The sequence below is a fragment of the Aedes aegypti genome, chromosome 2 (genome assembly GCF_002204515.2).
Source record: "Aedes aegypti strain LVP_AGWG chromosome 2, AaegL5.0 Primary Assembly, whole genome shotgun sequence".
NCBI lineage: Eukaryota > Metazoa > Arthropoda > Insecta > Diptera > Culicidae > Aedes > Aedes aegypti.
The window spans coordinates 424,594,051-424,609,479 of record NC_035108.1 but is presented as its reverse complement, the minus strand read 5'-3'; the positions used below and the strand labels follow the sequence as shown (position 1 = coordinate 424,609,479).

General features: G+C 38.0%; 2 protein-coding genes across 2 annotated transcripts; one reads left to right on the top strand and one right to left on the bottom strand.

Moving 5' to 3' along the window:
• The first annotated feature begins 341 nt into the window (after positions 1-341).
• LOC5573118 (zinc finger protein 883) lies at positions 342-12,467 on the top strand. Its single transcript, XM_021847547.1, has 5 exons — positions 342-456; positions 704-1,953; positions 2,124-2,773; positions 12,152-12,270; positions 12,337-12,467. The coding sequence occupies exons 2-5, from the start codon at positions 1,026-1,028 to the stop codon at positions 12,368-12,370; spliced, it is 1,731 nt and encodes a 576-aa protein (XP_021703239.1). The 5' UTR covers positions 342-456; positions 704-1,025; the 3' UTR covers positions 12,371-12,467.
• On the bottom strand, positions 12,458-14,420 carry LOC110677039 (zinc finger protein 184-like). Its single transcript, XM_021847545.1, has 2 exons — positions 14,255-14,420; positions 12,458-14,196 (listed from the first exon to the last, which is right to left on the bottom strand). The coding sequence occupies exons 1-2, from the start codon at positions 14,322-14,324 to the stop codon at positions 12,479-12,481; spliced, it is 1,788 nt and encodes a 595-aa protein (XP_021703237.1). The 5' UTR covers positions 14,325-14,420; the 3' UTR covers positions 12,458-12,478.
• Positions 14,421-15,429: the final 1,009 nt, after the last annotated feature.

Sequence of the window (15,429 nt, the reverse complement as noted above, 5' to 3'; positions counted from 1 at the left end):
ATCTTGCTTTTAGATAAGCTATACTGTACCTTTTCATTGTTGAAAGTTAAAAAGTTATTTTCTTGAGAAAGCATTTTTGTTTTTTTTTTTTTATACACATTTGAATTTGTTTATGATAAAAGCAAAATATAAAACTAATCCCATAAAAATATTACCTAACACAGGGTAAAATTGTATTTTGGACAGAGTGTTGTGCTTTTATAACTTTGGAACTTCCGGAAAAATCTTAAGCCATTGTCCAAAATATATACGCATAACGGTCTATACAAATTACTTTAATTACCCTATTCCAAGATCAGAATAATCGATCATGATGGCTCACCCTAATATGCATGCAAGTCCGACTTTCACTCATTCCCTTTTCATTGATATATCAAATCCATCAGGCCAAACAAAATAAAATAACTGAAATGGATTTGCAGCAAACCGAACCAAAGGCGGACTTTAATATGCAGAGTAAGTCAAATACAGTTAACTCTCCCTTACTCGATATTCCGTATCTTGATATCGAGCTAGAGAAGCATAGAAAAAGTTGGCTTTCATGGCTAACTCGATGGTCCCTTGGATCGTATTTGCACTGATTTTGTGTTCTGCAACTCGATACCTCCCAACTCGATGGTCTCTTAAATATTGAGTTATGGAGAGTTGACTGTATATAATAACGTAAAACACACAAAGTTAATTTTTTTTTTTCAATTTGCAGTTAAACAAGAAGTGTCAGATGATGACTATAATTTGAACGCTTTTCACTCCGGTGCAATTCCCAGTGTAGAATCAGAATGTTCCGTCCCTCATGTACTGAGCACATCTACGGTCACACCATTCGATTCAAATTACGTTAAACAAGAACCAGAACTTGATTTGGAACCGGATGAATTACCCCTGTCAGAGACTAGCAATGAAACGACGGAACAGTCGGTCAAAAGCCGAATTCAAAGGACGACTCTTGAACCCAACAAGTGCTACATCTGTGATCGGAGTTGCGATGATGAAGAAACACTGGAGATCTTCTAGCACACACCGAAATGATTCCGTACACCTGTGAAGAATGCACGGAATCAAGTGGGAAGCCCGTGAAACTTACATGCCTGGGTACATTACATCGGCACTTTCAAATGCACGCCAAGGCTTTCAAATGTTCGCAATGCCCTGCGCGTAGAAGCACTCTGAAGGGCATTAAACAACACATGCGGAGGTCTCACGGCAAGAGCTCTCAGGCTGAATACCATTGCGATATCTGTGGGAAAAAGTCGAAGAACAAGGAGAGTTTACTAACACACAAAATGGCCCACAAAGCTCTTGAGGATGGACGATTCACCTGCTCTTATTGTAGCAAAAAGTGTATCTCCAAAAAATTGCTGATTGAACACGAACGGATTCATACCAACGAGCGGCCTTACCAGTGCAAATTTTGTCCCAAAACCTTCAAAACGAAGCAGCAGAGCTTGAATCACGAGAAGCTTCACACCGGAGAGAAGGGATTCCACTGTGATACGTGCGGCGAGAGGTTCCGCTATAAACGGACGCTAGTTAGGCACATGACAAGAATCCATCGGGAACCACAGGAAGAATGCACGGTTCCTGGTAACAAAGAAACGCATATTCAGAAGGGAGATCAAGAACCAAAAGGATCTGATTCGGTTATAGTACCTGATAATATTAAGCAAGAACCGGAGACGATGTCCGACACCAATGAGCAGACATTAATTAGTGAAGCAACGGAAGACGACTTCAATATCCAATCTCAGTTACCTGACGAACATAAATGCTATATTTGTCAGCAACAAGTTGAAGATTCTGAAAGCCGCGAACTTCATCTCACAGTTCACGAAGATATGCTGCCTTACGACTGTGACCATTGCAGGCAAGAGGAGGTCCAACCATCGACGATCACTTCATTGACTCTTCTTCATCGTCACTTCCAATTGCACGCCATTTATTTAAAGTGCCCCAAATAGTGGTTTCTGCACTCGTGTACATACACGTTACACGTCACTAACACTACTTAAAGAGTGCTGGTGGAAAATATAAACAAAGATCAGCTGTTCCCAGCAAAATCAAACGGCAATATTTTCAACCAGCAAATGTGTGCATGTGTTCGTGACACCGCTCGGCGAGAGCTCAATGCCCGTTCTGGACCACTACTGAGGAACTCGTAGCAGCGCACATGACAGAAAAACATACGCAAAACGATGAAATTGGGACCCCTTGTGAGACGTGTGGGAAAAAGGTTAAGAAAAGGAATTTAAAGAGGCACATGCTTCACCACAAAACTAAGGAGGACGGACTTTTCTCGTGTTCATTTTGTGGCATCAGTTTTAGCACTAAACCTGGCCTTGTAACTCACGAACGACGTCACACTAACGAGCAACCGTTTCAGTGTAAATATTGCCCGAAAAAGTTCCGAGCAACGAGCGCCTTGACGTGTCACGAGCGAATTCATACCGGAGACAAACCGTACTCCTGTGAAATTTGCGGCAAAAGCTTCGGATGGAAAGGCTCCCTTAGTGCTCACCAGGAAGCTGCCCACGGGCCACTTCTGGAGCAGACGGGATCGTTGAAGGTCTACAAGTGCGAACTGCCGGATTGTGGGTTCAGCGCCAACAAGAAGGCACAGCTTGCCCTTCACAGGGCAAAGCATTTGATGAAGTTCCAGTGTTCTTTTTGTCCGAAACGTTTCACCAATGGGAACGAGCAGAAGAATCACGAACTGACGCACACGGGAATCAAGAACTTCCATTGCGAGCTGTGTCAGAAGGGTTTCCGTACCAAGGTAAGACATTGGAGATATTTGAATCAAATCAAATTATTTGTTTGGCAATTATATCCACCGAGAATGCAAAAACGTATTTAAACATTAGGAGATTGCTGTATGGCCGGACAGTAGATATGTTTCAAAAAACACGAGCAATTTTAAAGCTTCAAGACCAGAATACAATATCCATTCGGTAGTTATTAGTTTACACCAAATATGAGGTTTCAGTATTCACATATTAGGAGATTAGAAACATGTTCTATATGACCAGACACTTATATGAAGTTTTTGTCATGATTTTGGACCCCCGAATAAGAATGGTTATGTCGATATAGGTGCCTGAAACGGTTCATACAAAATTTTTAAATTTTCCATACAAAAGCTGTTACGTGGGGGAGGGAGGGGGTCTAAAAATTTCAAGTTTTGTGTTACGTAATATTTGAATCATATTATTATTGGTCTTACCGCATTTTAAGCACATTTAGTCAAGATTTGCACCTCAAACGCAAACAGCAATACAGCGCGCCCGTGCGCTTGTAAGCAATGAGGCTTCTGCACAGTACGTGGACAGTAACTCTAGTTGGAAGTTTGAGAAATTCGAGAACTGATAGTTTTTGATGTTAAAGCTTAAAGGTTTAACATGCCCCTATAATTAGTGACGAACTTGCTAAGAGCGAAAAGCTACTCAATTAAAGATACCTACATAATATAATAACAATAGAGTGGCATCGCCGGTCAAAAGTTGATCAATTCACAGTATATACAATTATACAAGGAGGGTAACCGATCATTTAGGCTAGTGCGCCATGTTGCTGAAATTGTTGGGACCGCAGAGCTTCGAGATCTAAGTAAAGTCGACAGTTACTGTGGTCCTCGACACCCATGTACAGCGGTTGAGTGCTCTTGCGAAACGACTGCAACGTTATGAATAATGTTCGAAGCCGAAGGACCATAACTGGATGTTGAACATAAACGAGAGGGAGTTCTGCAACCATATCCGAAACGACAAGGTCGACTTCGATGAGGGATTTCCAGAAATTGTTGTTGTGGTTATCAGTAGAAGAGCGACAGTGTAAAAGAATTGGAGTCATGGCTGCGGTCGTGGTAATCGATCAGGATATACCTGGTATACAAGGAATTGGGATGCATCAGGACCTGATTTTGCGCACAATTGTTGATATAAAAACTCACAACGATCCATGGGCAGATGGCGGAATGCTTCAGTATGGTACTAAGACACCACACAGCTACCGAAATTCTTTACCAGGGGTGTCACATTTCTTCTGCCAAAAGATCAAAACACAGCTGACCCAGCGAACCATTGCGACGCTAACAACGTGATGACCGAGGAACTGAAAAGGTGTCGCAGGAACACGCATGGCTGCGGAGGTCAGGTCATCATAGATGCAGTCATTGTAGGACAAGCTACCCAAAAGCAAAGGAACCTGAGTATAACGTTCATCGACTACAAAAAGGCGTCGAGTGGTACGAGGTGCGAATGCTTCTTAAGGCATTGCAGTTGTATAGGGTATACGGGAACGTCATCAGGCTGATGCAACACGCGTTGGGGATATGGAGCACATTCCTACACAGACAGACGACAGATAGTAACAGACGGTTGCGGTCCAGGACTGTGAGCACCTGGAGCGGTTTTTTTAAGGCGATACCTATAGTCCGCTGTAGTTTTGCCTGGCCATGAACCCCCTTAGCAAAGCACTCAACCAATGCAACTATGGCTACCGAATCAAAAGTGTGTAAATACAAAAGTTACCCACACCTTGTACATGGACATCCTGAAGCTATTTGCAGAATCAGTGCAGAGGTTGCATTAACTGTTGCAGCTTGTCACGACATTCCGTAACGAAATCCGGATGGAGTTTAGGATTGAAAAAATTCCGTCCAATTCTCTACGTTGGGGTCAAGTTCCGAATCAACGAGCAGGAGGGAATTCGGAATTTGGTTGAAGGCGAAAGGTTTCAATACCTAGGGTTTCTGCAACTTAGAGGTATTCGGCTACACGATAATCAAAAAGTAGCTCCAGAATAAGTTCTTGTCCCGTTTCAACTGTAATTTGAAGAGTTTTTTTATCTGTCGGCAACAAAAGGAAGGGGATCGTTGACGTATACAGGGTGTCTACTACCTGGAAAAACCTGGAAAACCTGGAATTACACTGCGGAACACGATTTTGTCTCAAGCTCCAAAATACCGCTATTTACTTAATTAATGGTTGCTGAATCCAATGCCATTTACAGAAATATCATAGCACGTCTAGTTTTTGCGATATTGGCTGTTGAAAATGCTAAATTGGACTATTTCAGCCAACTTGCATGCAAGTTTTCCAGCTTGTATGGCAATTTATTTGCTTAATTTGCCTCAGAACTTAAACTTCATGTGTATGACAATAATTATCTTCAATGTTCATAATACTTCCGATGCTCAAAAATTATTTTTTGTTGGTTTAGAAAAGTTGTGTATTTTGCCATATAAGAAAAACGAAGAATTTCGTATGGAGACTGCAAGCATGTTGAAAAAATCGATTTAACCTCAATTTAATCGTTCAATTTCGATCAAATTATACCTAAAATGAAAGTTGTAGTCCTATTTTGCATGCTTGGTAGATTAGATCATAATATTTTTTGATAAATCATACTTTAAATTTTATGTAAACATCAATGAAACCAGTGTTTTATACAACTTTGGCGACCTGTAGCTAAAAATTGTGACGTGCTGGAATATTTCTGAGAATGGCATCAGATTCAGCAACCCCAAATCTACTAGAGACACATAATTTGATTCTTGAGACACGCAAAAATGTCATTTTTGTTACGCTGTGTTATCAGGGAATTTCATTCAACCTGGAATTCTCAGGGAATTTGAATTACAATCAGGGAAAATATTTTGAGGCAGTAATTCATGGTAGAATATGTTCACTTCAAAGTATTTTTGCGTCAAAGTCCAGAGATTACTATTACTTTCCAGAATACTCTCTTCAATAAAAAAAATTCGGCTACGCCGCTATCACAACGTTACTTGAGTTATTCAGTGAGGATCTTTTCAGATATGGAACTTAATCGCCTTATCTAATCATCAAATATCTTCAGGTATATTTGATCAGTATTGGATTCACATATCTAGGACTGGGGGCAGGGGTTTTTTCAGAGACTTGATCTCTATTTTTATTCAAATCTCTAATAAGTCTCTATTTATTATGAAAGGTCCCTATTTTAACCAATATGGTCTCTAAAGGATCTTTTTCCCTATCTTGCTTGTAGTGAATTCTGATGCAATATTCTATAAGGCCTCGAGAAACTTTCAGAGCCTGTTACGAGACTATTCAACTAATTCTTTCAGAAATTCTTCACATATTTCTAAAGAAAAAATTCCAAGAATTTTCTTTGTGTTTTCTCCAGATATTTCATTTGGAATACTTTCAGGGACTAATGCAGGATTCTCTCCAGGAATTCTCCAAGAGATTCCTTTACCAATTCTACCCACAATTTTTCAAAGGGAATGTCACCAGAATTTGATTCAGGACATCCTCGAGCAATTCAACGTTACTAACTCCAGTCATTTCCTTAGAGATTACTTTTTTTCCAAAGACTATTCTAGGATTTCCTCGAGATATTTTTTCAATAATTCTTCAACCGAATTTTCCAGCTGTAACTCTATCAGATCTTCCAAAGATTCCCACAGAATATCTTCCAAGAAGCCCGCAAAGGTTGATTCATAAGCTTTAAGGTTTTTTTAAAGAATTTCTACGTCATTATGTCCACATTCACTCCAAAGAATTGTTACAAAAAATCCTCGAGTAATAAATTAGTAAATCTATTAGGAACATTTCATATTCGACCTGTGTTTCGTGGTTCAGTTACTCTAATATTTATTTTTGGAATTTCCTCTGCATTTCAACCAAGGATTACAGTTGTCCCAAACATTCTTCAATTAATGAAATAAAAAAATATCATAGAATTCTCAAAAGTTCATCTAAGATTCCACATTAGTTACTACTACAACTATTTTTCCAAGAAATCCTTCGATCATTCCTATCAATTTCTTAGCGATTTCGTTTTTCAAGGAGTTGCTTCACAGAGATTCAAAATTGACCTGTTTTTTTTTCAATAATTTTAGCAATTACTTTTAAGTTTTGTCATGAGTTTCCCTAAAAATCCTTATTTATCAAGAATGACTTAAGAACTTACACAAGTTTTTTTAGAGGTTACTCTAATATTTGCTTTGGAAATTCGTCATGAAAAACTTATGTAAGAATGCTGGGCAAAATCTGTGAAAACTTCATTGAGAAATCTCTTAATTTTACAGGAGGAGTTACTGATACTAGAATTTTCTGGATTTCTTGTTACTGTAATTTCCAAAGAAATCTTAGAAGCTATCTCTGGAGTAATTTCTCAAGATATCCTTAGAGAAATTCGTAGTCAAAATCTTAAAGAAATTCTGAAGGACAATTATGTAGGAAATCCTGAGAAATCCCTGAAGGCATTTCAGGGTGAATATTGCAACATGTTTAAAACGGGAGCCTTGGACGATGTTCTAGGAAACCGATGGGAAAATCACCGAAAAAAAACCTTGAGGACTAGAGATTTTCTTGAAAAATATCTGAAATTATACATGAAGTAATTCCTGATGGAATCTTCGAGGTAATTCCTGTGATTTTTTTTGGAAAAATTCAGGTTGTTATTTAAGATATTCAAAATAAAATTCTTAGCGAAATACCTTAGGAAAATTCTTGAAGTGATTTTATGGGAAATAATTACTAAATGAACTCCTGGAGAAAAAATTAAATCACTCAAATTAAAATATCTATCCATTTATCTTATTTGAAGAAATCTTCAGAGTTATATCTGGATATTTGGGCAAATACCTGAGATTATTTCTGATGAAATTCCTTGAGAAAATCATTGAAAAAGCAGTAATTCAAACACTATTATTTGTCGTAATATCTAGAGGAAGTTCAAACAAAAAAATATTCTCAGAGAAATGTCCCAACCCCGCCTTTAGACGGGGTACACTTTGGAATTTTGTGTATTTTTTCATAGCTCGGAAATTAAAATGATTTTATTTTTGGCTTTAAACTTGACTCATAACACGCATATAAGAAAAGTTTTTTATGATTTTTGAAACTTATTTGTATTATTAAAAATTGTTTGAAAAATTGTATTCTTATATAACCTACAAATGCCTGGGATTCATTTAACGTGTATTATGAAAAATCGTACCTTTTATATTTTTCTACGATCAACCTATCACAGAAGAAGAGCCTGATGGTATTGAAATGATTTCAAATCTGTTTTTCCGTTAATTACACGGAAAATAAAAAATGCTCCAGAAAAAAATTAAAAAAATCATATTTCCAAAAGTATAGTAAAAACTCAATTTTTTATTATTGTCAACAATCAGTAACCAGAAGAGGCTTCAAGAAAAAATTTAAAAGGATAGGGATGTTCAAAAATAAAAATATTAAAAATCAAAAACCAAAATTCATAAATTTGCGAAGAAAAATAAATCATTGCCCAAACCGTGTCTAGAATGATTTTAGATAACGAAAAATAATATTTAGATCGAAAACAAAAATTTGGGTATTAGAGGGTTAAACTAGTGATTTACATTATAACTACTAATATTTTCATTGACAATTTTGCCTTCTTTCCTACGTTGGCATTATATTGCTGTTTGCGTTTGATGTGCAAATCCAGTCTAACTGAGCATCAAATGCGGCAACACAAAGTAATCAAAGGATACTTAGCAACCATGATACATATCACCGCCAACCTAGCATAAAAAATCAATATTTGACTTCGCCTTCCTTGTAAAACATCTTACCGCATTTGGTGTTCCCGCATTTGATATTTGCATTTCAAATGCACACAGCAATAAGTACAAACATTTTAATCGATTTTCCCTGTTTTTGATCACCAGATCTTCTTTTAAGCACTATTTAAATTTCTAATTTCTTTGCTTTTATGCCAAATGACCATTATGCGAAATCACCATTATGGGGATTTTTTTTTATTACCATACGGGTTTGGGCCGAAGGGTCTCAGATTTTCATGAAACTTTTTCCACAGGCAGGGCTCATGGATATATGAATAAAAAAAAATTGAGAAAAATCCAGGGTCGCCTATTTTTCCGGAAAACTCAGGTGAAAATTTTTTGTTTTCCCTTGACACTACTTACTTTGAAAAATCATAACTCAAGAACGAAGCATCGTAGAAACAAAATTTTTGTATGAAAATTTAAGCAAATTTTCTCAAAAATCCAAAAAAAAATATGAACTGGAAAAGTTTTCCACAAAATTTTCCACCGTTGGGAAAATTTGTAAAGAAAAGCCGGAAAAACTATGCCCGAACTCGTGGAAAATTTTCAAAAAAATATTTTTGAGAAGGTAATTTTATAAGCTTTAATCACTGAAATTTTTGGAATGCACTTTTTTTTCGTTTTTGAGTTATGGCCAATTTTGTAAAAAATGTCCAGATGTGCCATATAAGACTTTTCTTTGAAAAATCATAACTCAAGAACGAAACATTGTTGAAACAAAGTTTTTATATGAAAATTTAAGCAAATTTTCTCAGAAATCCAAAAAAATATGAACTGGAAAAAGTTTTCCACAAAATTTTCCACCGTTGAGAAAATTCGTAAAGAAAAGCCGGAAAAAACTATGCCCGAACTCGTGGAAAATTTTCAAAAAAATATTTTTGAGAAGGTAATTTTATAAGCTTTAATCACTGAAATTTTTGGAATGCACTTTTTTTCGTTTCTGAGTTATGACCAATTTTGTGAAAAATGTCCAGATGTGCCATATAAGACTTTTCTTTGAAAAATCATAACTCAAGAACGAAACATTGTAGAAACAAAGTTTTTATATGAAAATTTAAGCAAATTTTCTCAGAAATCCAAAAAAAATATGAACTGGAAAAAGTTTTCCACAAAATTTTCCACCGTTGGGGAAATTCATAAAGAAAAGCTGGAAAATCTATGCCCAAACTCGCGGAAATTTTTTAATAAAATATTTTTAAGAAAGAAACTTTATAAGCTTCAATTCTGGTAACTTTTAGGATGTACTTTTCTTTAGTTAGTTGAAAAATATTGTAGGATTGGATCTTATTGATCGCTCTTTTCAAATATACTTTGTTTGAAAGCTGGAATAGCTAATCGGGTTTTCATTATTTGTTTTCATAAACAGCGAAAAATACCCTGGGAAACTGATTCCATTTCAAAAATTTCATATTTTTGAGATAATTTGAATCCGGTTCGACAAGTCATGATGAGTCTTGAGTCATGATTTTTAAACGAAAAGGCATGTATGGCAAATCTTTGCATTTTTTACAAAATTGACCATAACTCAGGAACAAAAAAAAAAGTACATCCTAAAAGTTACTACAATTGAAGTTTATCAAGTTTCCTTCTCAAAAATATTTTAATAAAAATTTTCCGCGAGTTCGGGCATAGTTTTTCCGGCTTTCCTTTACGAATTTTCCCAACGGTGGAAAATTTTGTGGAAAACTTTTTCCAGTTCATATTTTTTTTTGGATTTCTGAGAAAATTTGCTTAAATTTTCATATAAAAACTTTGTTTCTACAATGTTTCGTTCTTGAGTTATGATTTTTCAAAGAAAAGTCTTATATGGCACATCTGGACATTTTTCACAAAATTGGCCATAACTCAGAAACGAAAAAAAGTGCATTCCAAAAATTTCAGTGATTAAAGCTTATAAAATTACCTTCTCGAAAATATTTTTTTGAAAATTTTCCACGTGTTCGGGCATAGTTTTTCCAGCTTTTCTTTGCAAATTTTCCCAACGGTGAAAACATTTTGTGGAAAACTTTTTCCAGTTCATATTTTTTTTGCATTTCTGAGGAAATTTGCTTAAATTTTCATATAAAAACTTTGTTTCTACGATGCTTCGTTCTTGAGTTATGATTTTTCAAAGTAAGTAGTGTCAAGGGAAAACAAAAAATTTCCACCTGAGTTTTCCGGAAAAATAGGCGACCCTGAATTTTTCTCAATTTTTTTTTATTCATATATCCATGAGCCCTGCCTGTGGAAAAAGTTTCATGAAAATCTGAGACCCTTCGGCCCAATTTGTACGGTAATAAAAAAAAATCCCCTTATGCCAAACGACTTTATGCCAAACGGGGTAGCCCCAAATGCACCCCCGTCAACTGCAGCTCGAGCACATCGATGAGGTGACGTCAAACACGTGGCTAGTGCGGGGTGACCGCGTAATTGCGACGAACTACTATCGGCAGTACATATTGCATGAAGACGTGGAGGACCACTGTAGGAAATGCAATTCAGTAGGAAATATTGTAGAGGTAACGCTTAGCGAGTAATATTGTAAATATATGTACCCAGACATGAAATAAAATAGAGGAGCTGGCTGGTAACGATATCGGTCAGTAGCTGTCTAGTTGATGAAAACAACTTCTGCATTGTCTTTCTATATGATTTTGAATCGGTTGTGGACGGGCCAGCCTCGCTATGATCTACGTGATCTTAGCGGACTAGCTTTTCAACAGATTATGGGCCCAGAAACGTGTTCTTACTGCATGTATCGTTCTGGAGAAGGACCGGAATCCCGAACTCTCCTCGACGAGCTGGAATTGAAGAAGGACCTACACTGTATCCAAAAAGCGGTGATTATTGGAACCTGCAGTATAGTGAGACGGTTCCTGAACTACCACAACTGAGAGGCTCATCCAAACTGATTAATGCCACCCACAGAGCCTAATCCCTTTTGGCATTGTCCAGGGTAGGTAAAAGTTTCCAGTATTTTTGCTGAGAAGTGTCAAAACCCTATAATAATAATATTAATTATGACCCTCATATTTTATTCTAATTTGTCTACGATTGAACTTTCTATTAAGGGGGCAGGATCCGTCATTGATTTCGGAGTTTTCAAAAGCAGTTTTTTCGTTCAACTTCAAAAAAAATTACAGGAAAATGTGTTCACTGTATTCTATTCTCCAAACGGAACACAGTGAACACATTTTCATCGAATAATTTTCAGTTTTTAACAGGATAACTGCTTTTGAAGTTTCGATGATGACGATGATTACGATGACGGAGCGTTGAACGTTAAAGTCACAATAAAAAAAATCAAACTGAAAGTGTCCGTGCATTCTCCCCTACTAACAATTTTTAGTAAAATTATTAAACAAGTTATGTAGATTTAGATGTAGCGTAACTTGAGCTCAAAGCTAGAGAGGGCGAGGTGACAACACTCGACTCTAACGAGGTGAAACCCCTTTTTACGGCGAGTTCATTCGAGTCGGGTATTGTCACTTCGCTAGTATACGAGACCGCCAATTCTCATCTCACGTCACTTGTAGAATAAGACCATTAGTTTTGCCGTTTTAACGCTTTTTCTTACTTACGTTACAGTCCTCTCTGGCCAACCACATAGCATTGCACAATGGCAATCGACCGTTTGTGTGCAAATCGTGCGGAAAAGCTTACGTCCAGAAGATACAACTAAAAGTACACCTTTCCAAACACATTGAGTAAGTATTAAGTATATGTCTGGCAGAGGTATGGTGGATTGTTAACCGTAATCCCATTCATTTCAGGTGCCAGAATGCTGAACAAATGGAATTTAGTTAACAAATCCTCTGCTCTGAAATCAAAGGAGAAATGGGAATCTACTGTAATTTTGCATATAGGGAACGTGATAATGATAAACTCTAAATCTTTTTGAATATCCAAAAGCGTTTACTTTTCGTCAGATACTGTGACATAGTCCACCACTTCAATTTCCTGTCCGGGATCCACTTGTACGGCCACCGCTACTTCTTTTGTACTCCGGTCCTTCTGACCCCGTTTCTTCTTATCCGCACTGTGCACGGTGGCCTGATGTTTCCGCACCAGATTCGGCTCGGCAAACCGTTTGCCACATTCGCCACAAACGTATCGCTTCAAATGGCGAGCTTTATGGCGCGAAATGGAAGTGCTGCTGTGGGTCTCGTACGCACATCCCTCCATCGGACACTGGAACATTTTACGTCCATCTGGGGCGATGACGAATGGATTCCGATCTGACTTCCGTGCCGGCACCCGTCCCATATGGAATCGTTCCCGGTGCTTTCTGAGCGTTACACTGTCCCGGAAGCTTCGCTCACAGTCCTCGCATCGATGGCAGCGCTCGTTCGTGTGGATTCGCTTGTGTGTGAGCAAATTGCAAGCCCTGCTGAAGCGCTTCGAGCAATATGGACAGGTGAAATTCTTCTCGCCAGTGTGCTTCCGTTTGTGTCGCGTTAGGAGCAGACTTGAGCCACAAGTATCACCGCAAACATCGCACCGATATTTGCCATTGGCTTTGTAACGATGGCGTCGAACATGGGCCTGAAATGAACGCTTCTGGTTGAAAGTCTTGTTGCAGTAATCGCACTTCAATCCCTCCGAACCAGTCATGTGCATACTCCAGATGTGGGTATACTGGCTGCCACTTGAGATAAACCTTCGGAAGCATTTTGTGCACTTGTATGGCAAACGATGCATCAATCGGTGCCTATTTAGGGTGATTACACTCTTGGAGATGACTGGTTCCTCTTCGGTGCTGCACGTTTCACAACGATGAGGGACCATTCCTATGTGCACATTCAAATGCTCGTCCCGTTCCTCCAATGTCGAATGCGCCGTATCACAGATATAACAGGTTGTTTGAGGAAATTGCGCCAACAATTCGGCATCAGCTTTTGCTTTCCTGTCGATTCCGTTGAGCGGATTTTCCGGGCGCTCTTTCTTCACACGCTTTGGTTTAACTAGTTCCTTCCAAGAATATACGAATTTGTCGTTATCAACTTGATCGCTAGATTCCTCAGTCATTGGATCCGTTTCATCTTTCAATTCCTGATCTAATTTCTCGCTTTTCACATTAACAACTGTCTCATTTGTTCCCTCAACTGGTTCCTCCAGTTCTTCATCAAGGCATTCGTACTCCTCAAACTCTAAAAGCTCTAACTTCTGCTCACACTTCTCATCCTCCACCACCTCTTCAGCCAGCACTTCCGTACTTCCCTCGACCTTCGCATCAACTTCAATCTTTGCCGTTTCCAACACGTTCCGGCTTTCCTTCAGCACTTCATCCGTATAACTTCCAATCACCGGATCGAACTGTGCATAATACCCAACCAGCTTATTCTCAACACCCATCTTGAGCAACAGTTCCGTACCGTTCAAAAACTCCTGCCGGACGCTGTAAGCGAAATCCAGCTTGGTCATACAGTTGGAGCAGATCTTGGTAGGGAACAGCGGATTCGCCTCCAGCTCAACCCCTGTCACCATCAGCAGCATTTCCATTACGGTGACGTGTTCGATCTTAGCCACCAGCGGCAGCAGAAAACTTTCCGACTTCTTCAGGCATAAGCGACAGAAGCGGTTCCGCGACGCAAGAACCGATGCCGGATAGGTGGGTTCGCTGGAATCCATCACTGGAAAGAGGCGGATGGAGCAGGTAATTCGCATTAATTTTCGATTGAATGTACTTACTGTCTTCCAGATTTTCTTGGTAATTCGTTTGGTCATCTGCCTGGGGTGATTGCTCGCCGATATCTTGCATTTTAGGATGAGAATTTGCGCATAATTTCAGGATTTCAATTCCAAATTTGGCTGTTCCAGATTGATAAACAAAATCAACTAACCCATGTGGCAAATTTCAGCATGAAAGTGACAATGCATTTGAAGAAGCTAACATGGCGCACGGTTCGAGGACCGCGTCGATTGTCCCGAATGACACTTCTAGCGTAACATTTGAAAAGGGCCTAACTGCAAAATGTAAACAAACTTGATTATTCATTATTCGTATCATTTTTTACGTAAATTACTTCTACATACTCTTACGGGCATGCAAAATGCATTATTAATGGAAATTTTATTCAAATTTAAAAGGGCCTATCTGAAAATGATAAAACTAAGAGGGCCTAACTGGTCATAAAAGGGCCTAACTGAAAATTTCCATCAAAATCAGATTGGCCCTTCCGTGCATTTTTAATTTTCCTCCATATTTGTCAATATTTAGCCCTTGTATAGTGATCAGCATAACGTAAAAATTGAGAAATGCTCGATTGAAGATTCTGTAACATATTGATTGTTACTATTTTAAACTCATTGCTATCTAATAGTTTTAAACTTTTGTTCGACACTCATAGTCTATTACTGAGCCACGTAACGTTTTAAATCTAACATAACATAGAAACTAGTAAAAAATGTTGAATTCAAACATCATCGGCAGATAGGCCCTTTTACGAGTCTTCAAACCAGTTAGGCCCTTTCAATTAGGCCCTTTAATTGAACATGGTTTCAGTTAGGCCCCTCCAGTTAGGCCCTCTTATTTAACATAGTTCCAGTTAGGCCCTTTTGGAATTTGTTAATTTTATTGATTATTGAATAGATTTTCAAAGTTTTAGAACAAAATCAATCGATTATGTGAGAAAATCAATATTGAATATTGAAAATTCTTTATTGAAGATTCAGTACTATATTGATTATTCATATTTCAAACCTTTTCTCCTATTTACTAGTTTTATACTTGTGTTCGACACTCATAATAGTCTACTAGGTGGCCCATAACGTTTTAAATCTTAAATAACAAAACAACTCGTGAAAATGGTTGAATCCAAACATCATCGGCAGATAGGCCCTTTAACGAGTCTGCAAAACAGTTA

What these genes read in the sequence shown, in the direction of transcription:
- LOC5573118 (XM_021847547.1), top strand. Translation starts at nt 1,026, where the DNA reads ATGATTCCGTACACCTGTGAAGAATGCACGGAATCAAGTGGGAAGCCC. An exon ending in AGAAGGGTTTCCGTACCAAG is followed by an intron (nt 2,774 to 12,151) that starts GTAAGACATTGG and finishes CTTACGTTACAG; the next exon opens with TCCTCTCTGGCCAACCACAT. An exon ending in CACCTTTCCAAACACATTGA is followed by an intron (nt 12,271 to 12,336) that starts GTAAGTATTAAG and finishes CATTCATTTCAG; the next exon opens with GTGCCAGAATGCTGAACAAA.
- LOC110677039 (XM_021847545.1), bottom strand. Translation starts at nt 14,324, where the DNA reads ATGCAAGATATCGGCGAGCAATCACCCCAGGCAGATGACCAAACGAAT. An exon ending in CCAAGAAAATCTGGAAGACA is followed by an intron (nt 14,197 to 14,254) that starts GTAAGTACATTC and finishes GCCTCTTTCCAG; the next exon opens with TGATGGATTCCAGCGAACCC.